General features: G+C 40.3%; 1 protein-coding gene across 1 annotated transcript; it reads left to right on the forward strand.

The window, feature by feature from the left end:
- Positions 1 to 4,002: 4,002 nt before the first annotated feature.
- foxq2 (forkhead box Q2) lies at positions 4,003 to 5,536 on the forward strand. Its single transcript, XM_031726772.2, has 2 exons — positions 4,003 to 4,485; positions 5,119 to 5,536. Exons 1-2 carry the CDS (start codon positions 4,003 to 4,005, stop codon positions 5,491 to 5,493), a joined length of 858 nt encoding a protein of 285 aa, XP_031582632.1. The 3' UTR covers positions 5,494 to 5,536.
- The last annotated feature ends 11,696 nt before the right edge of the window (positions 5,537 to 17,232 follow it).

Genomic DNA, 17,232 nt, shown 5'->3' on the forward strand with positions numbered 1-17,232 from the left:
TGCTCCGATTGAAGATCCAGCCCTGCTTTTCCAAAACTCCTCACATGTGGGCAAAGAATAGCCTCATGGAAAAACAAAAATCAATTGAGGGAATTGCAGTATCATGTAATAACATGGCGTGTTTTGTTGTGGCTCCGTTTTGGATGGGAAACGTCAATAAAGCAGTGCTGTATTTCCAAAAGAACAGATTGCTCTGCTTCTGTGCTGACTTATAAAAAAAAGATTATCTTAATTTAAATTACAAATAAAACTTAAATGGAAAATCTGAGATTCCCTTAGTTCAGTTATTCATGAATCTGTCTCTGTTTAGTGCACCTCCCCCTCAAAACAAAGCCCATAATCTCAGCTTCATGTTTTACAGTAAAGGCCGTTATTTTTAGAATTCTAACTCTTCATGTTTTTGTAGTTACTGAAGTATGAGGCTGAAAATAATTTAATAAAACTAATTACAACGATAACTTGAAAGGTTGCATAGAGTAGTGTTTTAATGTTGTGCATGCATGTCTTGTTCCATTACTTAAACAGAAGAGGGCAATATGGTCCATGATTTGACCTGACTGCCATTAAGTTCATCCCCTCTGTTAAACTGAAAGAACAAAGCAGATCGCCATACGGCTAATGCGTACAGGCTAAAGCTGTAAATGCTACGAGAACAGGGTGGGTTAATTATACTTAATGTTAACAAAGTTACATTGTTATCCATTCTCTGCTGAAAATAGACTTTTATTTGTGTAAGATCCCAGAGATATTCAGAATTAAAAAAAACCCACAAAGGTTGAATAACTGTGCTACACTGGATTCAAATAAACTTTTTTAGGTACTCTTGTTCAAATGCCTGTTAATGCAAATATCACATAGACGTGGTAAAGATGAGCTGTTGAAGTCCTGAGCACCAGAATGGTGTAGAAAGGTGATTTAGGTGACTATCTCCATGATATTGGTTTCAGTATCTGATGTGTTGGATTGAGTATTTCAGAAACTGTTGATCTACTGTGATTTTCCCTCACGGCCGTCTCTAGGATTTACAGAGAATGATTTGAAAAGGAGAAAATATCCATTGAGCAGAGGTTCTGGCCAGACTGTTTGGAACTTACAGGCAAGCTAAAGAAACTCAATTAACCACTCGTTACAACCGAGGCAGAAGAGCATCTCTGAACACACATGTTGACCCTTCTGTCAGCTAAGAAAATGAGACTAAAGTTTGCATGATCTCACAAAAACTGGACAAAATGACATTCTCAATTTCTGCTGCAACATTTGGATGCAAGTGTCAGAACTGGGGTGAACAATGAAAGCATGGATCCATCCTGCTTTGTATTATTGGTTTAGACTGCTGTCAGTGGTGTCATGGTGTGGGGGATATTTACTTGGCACATTTTGGGGTCCTTAGTAGCAACTGAGTATTGTTTAAACACCACAGGTTTTGTGAGTGTTTCTTGCTGACCATGTCCATTCTTTTTTATGACCACAGTGTACCGCAGTGTCTTCCAGCAGGACAACGCATGACATCACAAAGTTAAAATGATCTCAGACGACTTTGTTGAACACGAGAGTGATCTCACAGTACTCCAACAGCGCCCACAGTCACCAGATCTCAGCCCAGCAGAGCATTTTCGGGATGTGGTAAAATGAAGATTCACATAATGGATGTGCAGCTGAAAATCGGTAACACTTTATAATAATATCTGCAACTAAAGGTGTAACTCCCCTGTAATTAAAAGGAATTTCAGTGTGCTTTATTTAAAATTACAACATAATTGTATTTAACAACAAATAATAGAATTAGAGGGTAACGACGCAGGATTTTGCAGGAATTAAAGAAATAATTATGCTGTGAGTAAATTTAAATAACCTGTAAGTTTTTTCAAGTACTGCATTTTAAGTAGTGTGGAATTTCATGTTAGTTTTGTGGAAAAACAAACAATATGTCTCCATCTTACGGGCCATATTATGGAGTGCTTAACCTTACCTAACTTCCATGTATTTTGCAGGAAAGGAAACACTTTTTTTCAAAGTTATGTTTGAACAGTGATTGTGAAAGAAAAAATTGAAATGCCTCCATCATTATAATGTCGAACTTTACTTCAAAATACTTACTTGTATTTATGTGAATATTTATGTGATACTTAAATTTATTTATAGTTTAATCACTTCTTTGCTTCCTGGATAAACCCAACTTTAACCCCCTTATTTTAGTGCGCCTACCTGTAAATATAATTATATTGTATTTTAAAATAAACTATGTTGAAATATATGTTTATTAGAGGGGAATTACACCCATAAAGTTTTACTGACCAATCTGTAGCACTGTGTCGTGCAATCATGTCAGATTACTGGTGTGCCTAACAGAGTGGCTGGTGACTGTATAGCCTACCATAGACTGTAAGTCTGATACAGCTTCAGTCAAGCACTAGAAGAAGCAGGCAGAGAGTATGCACATAATGTGGTGTTGCTTGAAGAAATCTTCCACTGATCAAAAACACACAAACAATAACTTTCTGTAACTATAAAATCAATCAACATTGCCAAAAATGTTCATTTCAGCACTTTGATGTTTGATCTGTACATTGTAACATAAATAAATCTGATATATTTCAGCTAAATCTCCTTCTTGTTGATATTACAACATAACTACAGAAAAAGGTCTAGAAATGTTCAAACAACATGTCATAATTGATTTAAAGGAGATTTTTATTCCATAAGGATCTGAAACAAAACCTTCATTAAAAGATAAATCTTAATCAAATGTAGAAATGAATGACTTAATGAAATAACAAATTTTCAAGTCAAGGGAAATAATTATTTGCATACAGAAAAAATAAACTATATTAGCCAGTAAAATATCCTGCACAGTTACAGAACACAATATAATACGGTTTAATAGTAACCACAGACAGTTTTTATCTTTAAGACAGATTTTAAACAAAATATATAATTATGTTAGCTGAACTACAAAAAAAATCATGTATATATGCAGTAATTTATTGTTACATGTGAAAAAATAATTTTTCCACTAGCTAATAATTTAAGTAATAAAAGGCATTTGGTAACAAATTAAATAAAGGTGTTGAACGATCCAATATTAAAAGGGTTTATATCAAGAACGGGAAGTGAACCTTTCTAATTTGTCATTCATATGCTTCACTTTTCTGTAACCTTGTCGCCGTCGATGGCTGCAAGAGACATTAATGGTCTTTGCAAATAAAGACGTGACTTATCTCCAACGTGCTGAAGTTGACCCATTAATTACTCCTCGATGGTAATTGAAGTAATTCTTTGGACAGTATCCTGGACAAAACGACTTTAACAGGATAACTCTGGCATCTAAAAGGCCTTTGATTCTACATCCACCTAACATCCATCCTTTGCACACCATGTCTTACTAAATCTCGAGTGTTTAATCTCCCGTAATTACAAAGATTTGCTTAGGTTAATAAAAATAATCCGCCTCAATTGAGACCCCCCACTTGGACCTCCCCTGTGCCTCCTTTGCCCCTTTCTGTGAGGGATAAAATCACAGTCATATAAATAGAGTCACCTTCACATCTTTGAAGCACAACTCTTTGATTCGGGAGCAAAAGGCTGACGGATACCAAGTGATAGGTTTGGATCGGCAGGGTTATCAAAGAATCGAAAACATTTACTGAAAATTTCTTGGCAAACGAAGCGTCCGCATTTAGTCTTGGCGACTGACGTCATTTCCACAGGTTGAGATTGGGTCACTCGTGAGCGCATCAAGGTTAACAACAGTTGAGAGGCTCATCTTTATCTGTGATCTTGTCAACAGTAAGTCTTCGGTGAAAGAATTTAGTGGCAGCGAGACGCTGGCTTTATGAAGGCTCCTAATTTTAAAGAACAATAGACATGCTGTGCAACTTAGAAACACAGTTTTGAGAAGACGTTTGGGAGAGATATTTTTTATTCATGACCTGACACCTGTTCAACAGTCAGCGTGAAATCAATAAAACCTCTGCCATGAGTTTGAGATATTTTAATTCAGAAATGACAATGGAGGAAAGAAGCAGCCGCAACGGAAGCAGAGACAGACTGGGACTGAGCTTCACAATTGACTACCTGCTCTTTAATAAAGGAGCCAAAGCTTCTAAAGACGATGCAACAGCAAGTCGTGCTGCAGAGCAGATAACGAACGGCATGCCAGATCGTCAGAATCCTAAACTCGAAGAGGTGGGGATTCGCTGTGAGATCCAAGAGAAGGGTCTACAGAGGTCAGAGGTAGATGATGAAAAAAGGAAAGCCAAAGAAGATGAGGGGGATGAAGACCAAAAAGAGGAGGGGGAGGAGGAAGTGACCACCACCACTACCACCACGTCTGCGAGCTGCGGTACAGAGAAGTCTACGGACAAACCCAACCAGTCATACATTGCACTCATCTCCAAAGCGATCCTGGCGTCTGAGCAGAAGAAACTGCTTCTATGTGACATCTACCAGTGGATCATGGACCATTACCCATACTTCAAGAGTAAGGTATGTTCATGTCGTGTGTTTTTCAATGTATGTAGCACGTAGCAATAGATATACCGTACAGGAACTCAAAGTGAAACTGGGCGATAATTCGAAGCAGAATTTCCAAGCAGATGTTTGCTGATGTTGTTAAGACAGTTTCAGGGCAGATTACAGGGAAACATCCTTCCCCAAATGTGTTTAATTCAGTCTCTGAAAACTAAAGTGGCCGCCATTTTCGCAAATAAAGCGACCTACTTGGCGCTGGTAATCTGTCTGAGTGGTTAGGCAATTAGGTGCTCACAGGGACACTAGATGATCTTGTTGTTGGCGAAATCACAAATAAAGTAATCCTGTTGCTAGGTTGCAAACTGCCTCTGCCTTTACCAGGTGCTACAACAGATTGGGTGAAGCCTAGTGGATTAAAGTTGATCACTGGTTTGACGTGCTAAAAAGGTAACTCAGGGTGTTGTGACTTACTCAGATCATATATGGTCTTGACACGCCACAGCTCATGCTGCCAACAACAGGACAAGGTGACATCCTGAAGCGGATCAGTGATACTTAGCAGCCACTTATGTTAATTTTCCAATGGGGACACATTGTTTGACTCCTGCTTTAATTTTGACCTGACCGTATTTGTTTTCTTGTCCGCAGGACAAAAACTGGAGGAACAGCGTGCGTCACAATTTGTCCCTAAATGACTGTTTCATCAAAGCGGGCCGGAGCGACAACGGTAAAGGCCACTTCTGGGCGATCCACCCATCGAACTATCAGGACTTTTCCAATGGAGACTACCACTGCCGAAGGGCAAGACGGAGGGTACGCAGGGTGCCAGGACAGCTCCCGCTTTCCTCCCTGAGCTCGCCCTACCACCCCGCCATCGTCCGTCCCCACAGAACGACCTGCTGGTGCTGTCCTCAGGCCTCTGCACTTCCTCTGCAATGCTTGGCACCCAGACTCTACTGGCCTTGGTCCAGCATGCAGCCACAAGTAGGGCTCCACCTGGGCCTAAATGCCTCTGTACCCTGAGATCGAATTTTTTGTACTGTTGAGGTATACTATACTAACAGTTTGGCCCTGAAACACTATTACTTAAAAGAGAAACTTTTTAATCTAATGATTATATCATTAGGTGATGTTAAATCTGAAATGCACTCTGTCAATATTACATTATCTTTATATGCTTCTTAATGAGTAAGAACAAAGTGATTTTAGGGCATTTGATGATTCAATAAAATTAATGTCTTAAAGCTGTGGCACTTCTTGAATTTATATTCAGAATGTTTTAGAATAACAAAAATAAAGTGTGTGGAATCAGCTCATTAAAAAGTGTGTTGTCAGCTGTGCGGGCATGTGTGTGTGCAGAGGGTGTGCGTGTGTCCGGATCTTGCTAAAAGTGAGCCCTTGCTAAAATACCACCCGGTGTTAGATGCTAATTAGTCAAAGCTGTCCCGATGCAAAATCTTTTGCATTAAGAGACTAAAATCAGGCTTTCCAAAGCCAACTCCCAAGGAAATGAGGCCAGATAATCTCAGCAATCCTAAATAGTTTCAAGAAATAGGAAGCTTATCACACAGTGTAATCCGTAACCTCGGCTGCAGAAAGAGGGGAACCACGGGAGGTCAGGGATGAAGGAAGCGGAGGAAAGGGAAGGAGGCAGTGAGAGATTGAGAGGAGGGGGCACTGATTAACTGGGGAGAAGTGGGAGGGTATTTAAGGGAGTGTATGTAGATCAGGGGGTCTTAGGGGTTTGACGACTGAGTGCCAGTTTAGAGAGGCAGTGTGTGATTGAGGACTGCACAGGAAAACTGCACTCATCAAACACTGTTAGTGTTTGTAATGCGTCTGTTCAGTGGGTTGTGTTATATGCTGGTTTTTGGCATTTGGTGCTGGTTACAGCTTTTTAAACTACTAGTGTGGTGGCCGTAGCATTCCTTGACATTAGCGCTTTTTGTGAAATCTAGAACAGACAAGTAAACTGAACAATAAAAGCTCCCTGGTTCTTGTTCTGTGCTGCTATATGACAAAAATAACTGATAAATGTAAAGTAGTGCGCTTTCTTTATTGAGCTGGCAGGCTGTGTAAGGGCTGCCAATGACCTTCAGGCTGCAGGAGAAGAACCCCACATGAGGATGAATGTCATAAAGTAGAATATTAAAGCTATTCAAACACTTAAATTTATCTTATGTATTAAAATTATTTTGAACACATTAAGCCAGAGTCCCTGTCAAAATAAGGGGAGTGTAGAAACCGTAATGGTGATGTAAATATCTGTGGATGTGTCTTTTTGTGCTACACGGCACATATGATTGAAACTTTAAAGCCTGACAGTTCATGCAGCGTTGTTATTTTGTGACACCAAAATGCTGCCACACTAACAATCAAGTTGCCTGTCTGGCTATACATCAATAGTGAAATTCCTCTCTGACTTGCAAAGGTTGGCATTTACATCCACAGTGCCTCAGCCTAAGAGGATTAGATCATACATTGACTTTTCTGAAGTTTGTTTGTCTCGGCTCACGGGGGCTTCTTATTTGCAAATTATTGAATATTTGAATAAAGCAGTATTTGACATTAGATTAGAATCTGAATGGACAAACAGGGATAAAATCAGAGAGCAAGAGAGGGAGCGGGAGCTATGCAGAGCAGTTATTTTCTGACGATGTTCATTAGAACAATGACAAATCCATCTAATTATTTTTTGTTCGCCAAATCTTCCTATTCAATGTCAGCGGCTAATTAGAGACCTAATTTGCTTAATTCCCATGATTTGGTCTCTGCCTAAAATCCTCTTCAATTCAACAGCTTTAAGGCTTTAATTTGGTTGCATATGTTTGCTGTACACACACACACACACACACACACTCACTCGCGTGCGGGCACACACACACTCGCGTGCACAAACAGAGGCATACAAACATGCATTAGTGTACAATGCACACACATAGAATCCCCAAACTGTTTAAATAAACAGACACAATCAGTTTTAAAATCATTCAAATGTCACATGAAGAGAAGTTCACCGACAGTGTTTTTGTTCTTTTTTGTAGATATTTGACATATTAAAGACGTAAGAGCCCACCAGAGCAGTCTTTTGCATTTTCTTCCACATAAAATATTTTGTTTAACGTCACCTTAGTTCAACATAATCATACCAGATTATAATTAACGTTTTAAGGAGAATCAGATTGAGGTCATGAGCTCTGTGTGTGAGTGTGTGTGTGTGTTCATATGCGTATGTCGTTTTGTTAATCTAATGAGATGGGCGGAAGGGTGCAGGGGGCCGTAGATTAAGGCCCAAAGATTTGTTGCTGATTAGCAGAGAGTGAGGTAAGAAGATCAGTCCTGCTGAGATGGCGATGAAACATTATGGCCGTGTTTTAATACACTACATTTACAGCAGCATTCCAAAGCTGCTTCCCTTTAGTTTGTATGTATCGCGCTGATTTGACTATAGGCAGAGTGTATCACTGTTCACACAACACAGGAGGGAGGATGGAGCTATACAGGCAGCTACATCAAGGAGAAACACTAGATTTTTCATGTGCGGGATTTTACAGTTTTCACCTTATAGCTGTTATTGTCTGTCCTGTGAACACGTTTCTCTGACTACAGCTTACAGCTCAGTTATTCAACCCACCGATTGTGACTGATTTGAGGGAATGAGTCACTCTAGGACATGTTCTCTCTGCCTTTCTCTTATTTGAAATGATAATGCTCAGTGAAATGTCAAAAGAAATTCAGATCATCAAATAAACAACAACTAAATAGATTTAACAGCCTTAATTCAGTGTATAGGAAATCTATGAATTTCGATATTGTGTTGATATAAAAGTTCCCTTTCTTAACACTTTAAAACCTACAGATTATGTATTTTTATTTAAGCAGGGGTCCTTGGCTCAAATACAGCTCTGATATAAAAAAGCTGCTGTTCAGCAGGTTGTAAATCACGAAATAATGATATTGTTTTAACGCTGTGAAAGCTGAAAATGAATGTAAGTTTTTTTTAAAAGTAAATGCAATTAAATGTCAAACTTGCAATATTAAGAACAGTTTATTTAGTATTTGCTTTTTGTCTTCATTCACTTAATTATTTGTCTCAGAAGTGTAAGTTGTGGTTGTGTGACTGCAGCTGAATAGCTCTCAATAGGCCCTAAAGGCTGGAGAGCCTAAATTGCAGCTCTATTAGAAAGCATGATTGCATAGAAGTAAGTAGTATTTAAGGCTTGGGAAGCGCTATAGTGGAACCAAAACCAGCTACTTTTCTCTGGTTGTGTCCCACTATGAACAATAGCCCGGCGTTACTTCGGCTTCAAAGACTCCATAATAGTCAATCGATCAGAATGCGAGGCGCTATTCTGCAGATTACTGTTAACAATAATTTGCCTCCCAGTGCACCGTTGCCATCTTTGAAGCAATGTTTTATTGCCTTTTTTTTTTTTTTTTCATCTGCATCTGCCATCCCCGAGGTCCACTGTTTGATCTCTCCCCACCAGTGTCTGTCTCCCCGGGGTCGCGTTGACCTGTTGATTGGCAGCTGCGATCAGACATATGGTGGGACGAGGCATCGACCGGAGCTCCCCGGAGACAAAAGCAGACTAGTGGGGTTTTTCCCCCTTCTTTCCCCCGTGCTGAGGTGCCGAGCAGCAGGACAGAGGGAGAGGTCGGATCCGACCACTAGATGACGCAAGGTGCAAGCGAATATTTCCAGCAGCTTTTCGACCATTTAATGTAAGTCGATGTTGCAAAGTTTGAATTTGTTTAACCCGTCAACCTTTTCTGATTTTCCTGTTAAGAAGACGTGATGCATGATATGTTTGTAGCATATAATATTTAGGCACATTTAAATGAGCTAAAGGTTTGCTTTCTATTGCCATTTTTTCATTTTTCATTTATTATGGAAATTAATTTCCAATAAGATTATTTAGCCTTTCATCCACAATGAGCCCTAAAAAAAAAAAAAAAAAAAAAAAAAAAAAAAAAGTAAGTAAAAAGTAAAACTAGACCCTGATTTGCAGGTCAAAACCTTAATGTAGGTGTGACTAAGTAGCATGATTTCCCCATGTTCACCCGGAATTCCTTGGGTTTTGCCCAGCTGTGAATGTGTGTATGTGTGTGTGGGTGGGTGTGGGTGGGTGCACACTGGAAACTATTTGGGGGTAGCTTGACTACCCCCAAATAGTTTCCAGTGTGGATAAGCATCATAGATGTGATGCTTATCCTTGTGTGTGTTTCCCTGTGCATGATCATAGCAAACAGAATGCATGCCACCCCCATCTCTCCTCCTATAGTGAGTACCGTTGCCATGGTGATCCATCCCTGGCCAGGGTCTTGCGGTGGTCCCCTTTGACCCTGATGCGTGACCCCTGACATTTAGGCCACGGCCAGGGTCAAAAGGTCAGCGATGGCCGGAGGGCAACAAGAGCACTACCATGATTGGCACCCTTGACATGTGCGCTGCTGCCTTCATCTGCAGCGCTCACCTCCCTCGCAGTTTGCACCTCTCATTTGCATTTCTTACCGAATGAAGACGGTCAGCTGCAGGAGCTTCATTCCTTGTTTTACATTGCACTTCAGCCCCCAGCAATGTAAGGTACGGTATAGTATATTTTGCATTCATGTGTGGGGCCCACATTCTAATTTTCCACCTCAATTTTGTGTAAATTTTAATGATAACATATAATCTGCAGCAGGCTGGCATCCTGTATCATGATGGTTATGATAGCAGTAATGATCATCAGTATTCCCACAGCCTCCACAATCCACTGTGTGTCAGGATATTTATAGGTTTTCACGTGTGTGTGTGCATGGTGCTTCATTTCTGGGGGGAGAAGGGCAATGCACCACACCACGGTTCTTCTCGTGGGGAATAATTACAGAATCGTGTGTACTAAAAGTCATGTGACCCTAGCCTTCTGCTCCCAAATAATTTATCCCTCCGGCTGATAGCTCGTCAATATCAATTTATTAATTTAACAGTTCTGGACTGATAAAAGGTAGTGCGCACAGTTAGCTTGCTGAAGCGGAGAATAAGGATGAATTTTACAGTGCAACGGTGTGAGGGGAAGGAAAGAGGGAGAGACTGGAGGACAAAGCAAGAGGCAGAGAAAAAGGCACAGGAGTGATCAATGGCAGCACAGAGCAGAGCCGTGCATATTTGCTGTGCAAAAATGGGCCACCATCACTCATATTCCAAAGTTATTGAGCTAAAGTTATGAAAATTAATACACTTATTATCACCATATTAAAAATTAAGATTGAAGACAGCGAGCTTATTGTATTGATATTCAAATGCCTCCAATATATTGATCAGAACAACCCAGTTTTACTCTAACCTCTTTGGGTGAGCCAGTGTTTCTGTCATAGAAGAAAAAAAAAGATTTTGCAAGAAGAGCTTTTGAAGATTTTAATTCTTAACATGAAGAAAATCATTTTGCATCAGTAAGCTAGCTGAGAACCCTCGGAGGTGTTACACAGAGTAATTGTTTCCCCCTAAGATGCAACCTCCAGGCCAAAATACTCCAGAAAAACACAGAAACGGGACCTCTTATAACCCCTGCTGACCTCACGGCACTTCCTTTGTATTTTGATTTTTTTAAAAGGGTCCTGAATTTACATCTGGCATAAACACATACTGTATATCATCCACAACAAAAGCGTCAACCTGGAACCTAACCTATTCCCAGAGCCATTACATAATATCCCTGAAGGAGGCTAAAAGGTATTTTAACAAGACCCTCTGCTCTATGACATTTGACCTCTTCTCAGTTGACCTCGAGCTCCTGACCCCACTTACACTAGCCAGTGACACCAAAGAACACATACACTTCCCAACATTAGGAAAACAAAGAGGGAGCGATTAATCCACAAATGGATGCATATGAGGATTCAGCACTTTTAGACTGAGGCTGACAGACAGCTTCTAATTCCTGATCTACGGCTAACCCGGTCATTTTTTTTCCTTTGTAAAGAAACCAAACAAGCAGCAAATCCGATCGGTTCTGGTTCCGTATGCGTATAATCCTCCCTTCTCTGCGGGCTCCGAGGCGTCCCTCACACGGACAATCACTGTAGTGGATTCTCCTCGGCTCTTTGGAGAGCTGCAGTGTAGCAAGTGTCAATAGAAGTGAAGTGTGCGAATGCGAGAGATGATAGACTGAGGTTAAGAGGTGTCAACACAGAAAGAGAGAGGGCTCAAGGACTCTTCACCGGAGACACTGACACTCTCCTCAACCTCCACTCTGATTAACCCACTCTAAAGACAGCATTTAGACACAAATGCTTCTCACACACACACACATGCACACGCACACACACACACACACACGCACACACCGTGCTAGTTCTTGAAAACACACTTTCCAAACCCTGATGTCTTTCCTCAAAGTCACACACTTCTCTGTGAGGCTACATCTCATCCGTGTCTCTGTGTCAGACACACATCAGCTCTGAGGTGTGGAAACCTGAAGATGTGTTGTTCACAGGCACAGAAACTCTGAAAGGTTCTGGCAGCCAGGAATGGATTTGTTACACCTCTGATGTGCTGTATATGTTCAGCCAAGTGTGAGACACAACAGTGCCATCCCACAGGGCTCGGTAGCTGTCAGGTGGTCTAGTGCGATATACAAACTGCAAGAACACACACGGTTGCATACATTGCCATCACATACGAGTCCACTGAACCACCCACTTCAGTCAGAGTGTTTGTGTGACATGGTCACAAAGTTCCCGTGATCAAGTGTGTTGTCCTTAAAAGCGCTACACTCATCTCATCTCGAGAAAACGGAAAGCACAAAATACATAATCTTCATTTTGTTAAGTATCTGTTTCTTGGGAACTTTATTAAAAGGTTTTAAATCAGTTCATCTCCTGAAGTTGGCTCCATATCATAAGAGTACAGTTTGGTGTTCATGTAGATTTTGATGTAGTAAAGTAAACTATAGCTCCATCCTGCTGGTTGTTCTGAGTTTATAAGGAGGGTTTGGTTTGGGAGCATTGCAGGGCTGCTTCTCCAGAATAACCCAGTTGTTTAATATGCGCACAGTGGAGTTCTGAGAGCGCTAACGAAGATACGTCAGTTTTTTGTTTCAAATTGAATACAAAACATTTTTTTCAGTTCAATTCAGTTCAATTCAGTTTTATTTATACAGCAAAAAATCACAACGTCAGTCTCCTCAAGGTGCTTTATATTATAAGGTAGACCCTACAATAATACATACAGAGAAAAACCCAACAATCATATGAACCCCTATGAGCAAGCGCTTTGGCGAAAATGGGAAGGAAAAACTCGCTTTTAACAGGAAGAAACCTCCAACAGAACCATGCTCAGGGAGGGGCGGCATCTTATTGCAGTTGACAATATCTGCCTAACAATTTGAGTGAAAAGTTGAATCCAAGAAAAGGAGTTTCAGACAATTTTTACAGTATTAATCCTTTTCCACTGGGATGCACATTATCTGAAGATGGAGCATGTCTCTGAAGAACTGAGTGCAGTACATTTTGCAGTAAAACATGTCCAACTCTATGGTGAAAAAGAATCCCCAGACTTGAATATTCCCACCACCATTTTTTAGTCTTTGTTTAAGTCATTTTCACTTCTGCTAATTTCATATCATATTTTAGCAAACCCAGATCTTTTTGGCTTTGTTTCTCCTCCTGAGGAGTTTTTCAGTGACCACCTCCAAACAGCAAAAGTACTGTTGTTGAACTTAGTCTTGTATTCTTTATTTAGCAAATTCTGTAACTTTGGTTAAGTTATTTTTGATTTCTCTGTGAACAGTGCTTGGTGTATTTATTTTATGGTATCGAGCTTACCTTTGTTTTCGAGAGTAAAACAAAGCGACGATTCTGAAACCTGATTTAATTTATATGATGATTTGATTTTTTTTTTAAGGATAATAAACAAACAACAGTATTCACTTTTACTCATCTTTGATCCAATAAAATTTAGCTCGATTTCTTTATTATTGTTAATAATTGGAGAATGAATTTCTTGAGGCATGCTAGAAGGAGTTTGAGAGTCACGACTGGGAGCTGAAAAGGACTGCCATTGCAGAGAATAACAGGACTCTGAAATTTTCTTCTGTTTCCCACAATCATGACGCCCTTGTTAAGCAATGCTATGCTGGAAACTTTAGGCATGCATTAAAAACAATTAAGGCACTGCTGCAGCTTGGTGTTTGAACAGCTCTCTGATGAGCAGATCAAATCCAAGTGTGTAGTGCCTCAGTGAAGGGAGACGAGTCGAAAGAAATTAGACCTTTTTATACAAAGATTCAACTCTCCTAAAGTAAAAGGATCTGACGGGCATTTTGTTTGCCTGAGTTAGAGGCAGAGGCCACTGATAATCTATACAGAGTTAGCCCGAGTCATTGCTTTTTTCTATGATTGAACATTTCATAGGGCGCAAGGGGTCGCTGCACGGCTGATGAGTATGAAAATTATAAGAATCATATTGCTATGGCTTTTGAAGTCACCAGATTTAAACTCTTCCACCAGATCTTTGTAAGCATTGACATATATTCTGAAAAAATGCCGGTCCAGGCCTCCATCAGATATCCAGATTTCTCTATAAACAGTAGCTTACATTGGTTGGATTGGACTTGGATTCATAATTTTACACAAGACCCGACATAATCTGATACCACAAATAAAATAACCCATGCACGTTGCACAGTGAAGCAATGTGCGTGACGATGCACAGCTGGTGCTTCTGAAGATAAGTAAGAATATTTATTTTAGTACATGCATTACATTTAGTACACATTAATTACTCACTGCTAGCGTTTTCTGTTGTTCATGAAGTGAGTTTTTGTTTTTGCATTCTGAGGAGGACAGGCTCAGTCTCACTTGTAAGCTTTTTTCTACCAACAGAAAAATAGTCAAGTCAAATTTATTTGCATAGCACATTTAAAAGACATTGTGTGTCACCCAGAATGATGAACAGAATAACAATGTAGTAATAAAAATATTATTAACTGATTATTACAAAAATTATAAATAAATAAGTATTAAAAGATGGCAATAATAAAAATGAGGCCTATTTAACTGAGTATACAGCACTTGATTTAGTCACACCACATACTGAAAACCCGCATGCAAATAAAGCGTAGCAGTTATTTAGGACATAGACGCTTTAAACAAATCTATAAGAAGTCCCATTTGATTTTCCTTCATCAGGCGAGTTGTCGTACATATTATTTGTGTGTACGTTACAAGGTCACCGTATTCGGTGCTGCTGGGCTCAGCCCTGCTGTTTTTGTCCTCCTTAGTGTTCAAGCAGTTCTCGTGACGTGCCCTCGCTCCATCACTCTTAAACATAAAAGCAAATGGCAGTTCTCAAGTGATCAGAGAAAACTGCACAGAAATAGAGATATAACACACACACTTGCGAAGGCTATAGATCGCAGAATGTGAGAACACTGCATGAGTCAATACCTAAATGAAGAAAGATGCTGATGTGAACGCAGATATATGACTCATATCTGTAAGAGTTGACATGCAGGCAGGTTCATGAATCTTAATAATCAAAGACGAGAATCAAGCAGGTTGAATGGCATTACCAAGATATGTCAGCGTAATGACATGTGAGTATTTAAAACAAATAGTCACGCTGACAGCGATGGACCAACTGCTGCCAAAACCCTGTGTCTCTTCCCATCCCCTCCCTTCCTGCCTCAAACCCTGTGAGGTAAAAATATGGAGATATGAAGAGGTGGGGATGGAGGGAGATAAGCTGAGGCGGAGATAGAGACAGGTGAAAGAGGTAAGGGTCATAGCACATGCTCCTCTTGGCCTTCTCTCGCCAATGTTGTTTTATTAGCCCTGTCAGATTGTAATTTACCCGACGGTAAACATACAGAACGGGCTTAATTAAGAATTTTTGAACGGGGATACGGTCAAGTCCGGAAACATTAGAGAGATGCAACCGGGTGTCGTAAAGATTGATTGAGACAAAGGATGGAGGGACATGGTTGGAAACAAAGGGTGGAGGGAGGGGGGTGAGAGTGGTGAGCATGTTACACCGGAGGGGTATTCTTGTGTTGCTCAGGGCAGTAGGGTGAGATAAGTTTGGAAAGATAGGGACAAACGATTTTTAATGCATTAACAACCGTGATGTGCGAGGCAATAACAAGGACAAGATCGGCGTTAAAATGTTTGACATCCTGCTTCGAGATCAATGCATCCCGGACAGGGCACACAGACATAGGACGCATATTCACCTCAACTACCGGCACAGATAACACACACATGCACACACACATACACACACACACCTTAACAGGGCACAGAGCTTGTGGGTGGGTCCACGAGTTCACAGCCTTCAAACCTCAGGGCGATGTGTAGGAAATAAAAAACAATACCTATATCCACAACAATATCCGCAGGTAAAAGCATCTTTAAATCAAAACAGAAAGAGGGAGCATCTGGAGTCGATTGTTGAGAGCTGTGCGGACCATGTAAAAGGCCAGCAAACTAAAAGAGTAATGAGCCTATCCATATCTCCCCATGGACCTTAAGTTTGCATTCAATACATTATTTACAGCTGAATTTTTACTGAGGTATAGGTTCCTCTCAAGGGTGTTTACAGACCAGTGCTCTAACTGCTCTCCATTGCCTGCAGTTGAGTTGGGTAACGTTTATGAGTAATGCTTGTATCTCCGTGTTTACAAGCCTGTGTGTGTATTTGTAACATGCATACGTGATTCCAATGGAGATCCCGGGCTGAAGAAAATTTGTAAGAGAGGGATAAAATCTCCACTTTGATTTTTTTTTGTGCCAGATATAAATTAATAAGCCTCGAACAAGCAAAAGGCATACTTAAAAAAAGAAACTAGCCTCTTCAGAATAATAACTCTTTGGATTTATTATCAAAGTGTAGATTTAGTTTCTCATTTAGTTAAGATTTACGAGTTAATTGAGCTTCTGAAAGTGAAATGTTTTCAAAATGTTTTGGAAATATATATATCCAGCTGGCTGACTGTTGAGGGGTTCAGGATAAATCGCTGTATAGTTTTAGACTATGTTAAACTTTTTTTTTGGGGGGGGGGGTGACCTGATGCTTTGAAATCATGTAGCACAAACCAAGTGTAGTATACTGTGTCATTACGGAGGCAAACATGAACAATTGCATTCTGAGCTTTACGTAAGTGACTTGCTTTAAAAGCTAAATTTATGCGATGACCTACAAACGAGATACTGGCAAATAAAATTCCTGCAATCAAAATACATAGTTATGTAAATGAAACATGAGATTAAGCGTGATTTCAGATGCAGGATTCTGGTGTGAAATATTTGTCTGCATGCTCTTTTTAAAGCACCGTCTCTAGATCTGAAGGATTTTTTTATAATAAGCCCCCTCCTCCTCTTCTTCTAGCCGCCAGAATACACACAAGCTGCTGTAGCCTGAGAAGTCCCTGCTCCCTTTGTCTTTGTAGTTCAGCATCTCCCGTCCAAAATACTGTAACTTCTGGGAAACAGGGAGGTCTCAGTTCTCTGCACAGAGAGCTACACAAGCAGAAACTCTTTCTCCGGCTCTTTATGACGCTATCTCTCTCTCTATGCCTTTGTCTCTCCCTTTTCAAATAGACTATTTGTCATCTCTGAAATAGAGCATTTTAAAAATTCAACCTGGAGCCAACCCCCACCCTAACTCCCCTCTATTCTCACTCTCAATTCCCCAGACTCTGGCCAGCTACGATCAATAGCCTATTGATCAACTCTCTCCATTCCCATTACACACCAGTGCCAAAAGAGCCAACCATTTTC

The sequence above is a fragment of the Oreochromis aureus genome, linkage group 23 (assembly GCF_013358895.1).
Source record: "Oreochromis aureus strain Israel breed Guangdong linkage group 23, ZZ_aureus, whole genome shotgun sequence".
Lineage (NCBI taxonomy): Eukaryota > Metazoa > Chordata > Actinopteri > Cichliformes > Cichlidae > Oreochromis > Oreochromis aureus.

What these genes read in the sequence shown, in the direction of transcription:
- foxq2 (XM_031726772.2), top strand. Translation starts at nt 4,003, where the DNA reads ATGACAATGGAGGAAAGAAGCAGCCGCAACGGAAGCAGAGACAGACTG. An exon ending in ACCCATACTTCAAGAGTAAG is followed by an intron (nt 4,486 to 5,118) that starts GTATGTTCATGT and finishes TCTTGTCCGCAG; the next exon opens with GACAAAAACTGGAGGAACAG.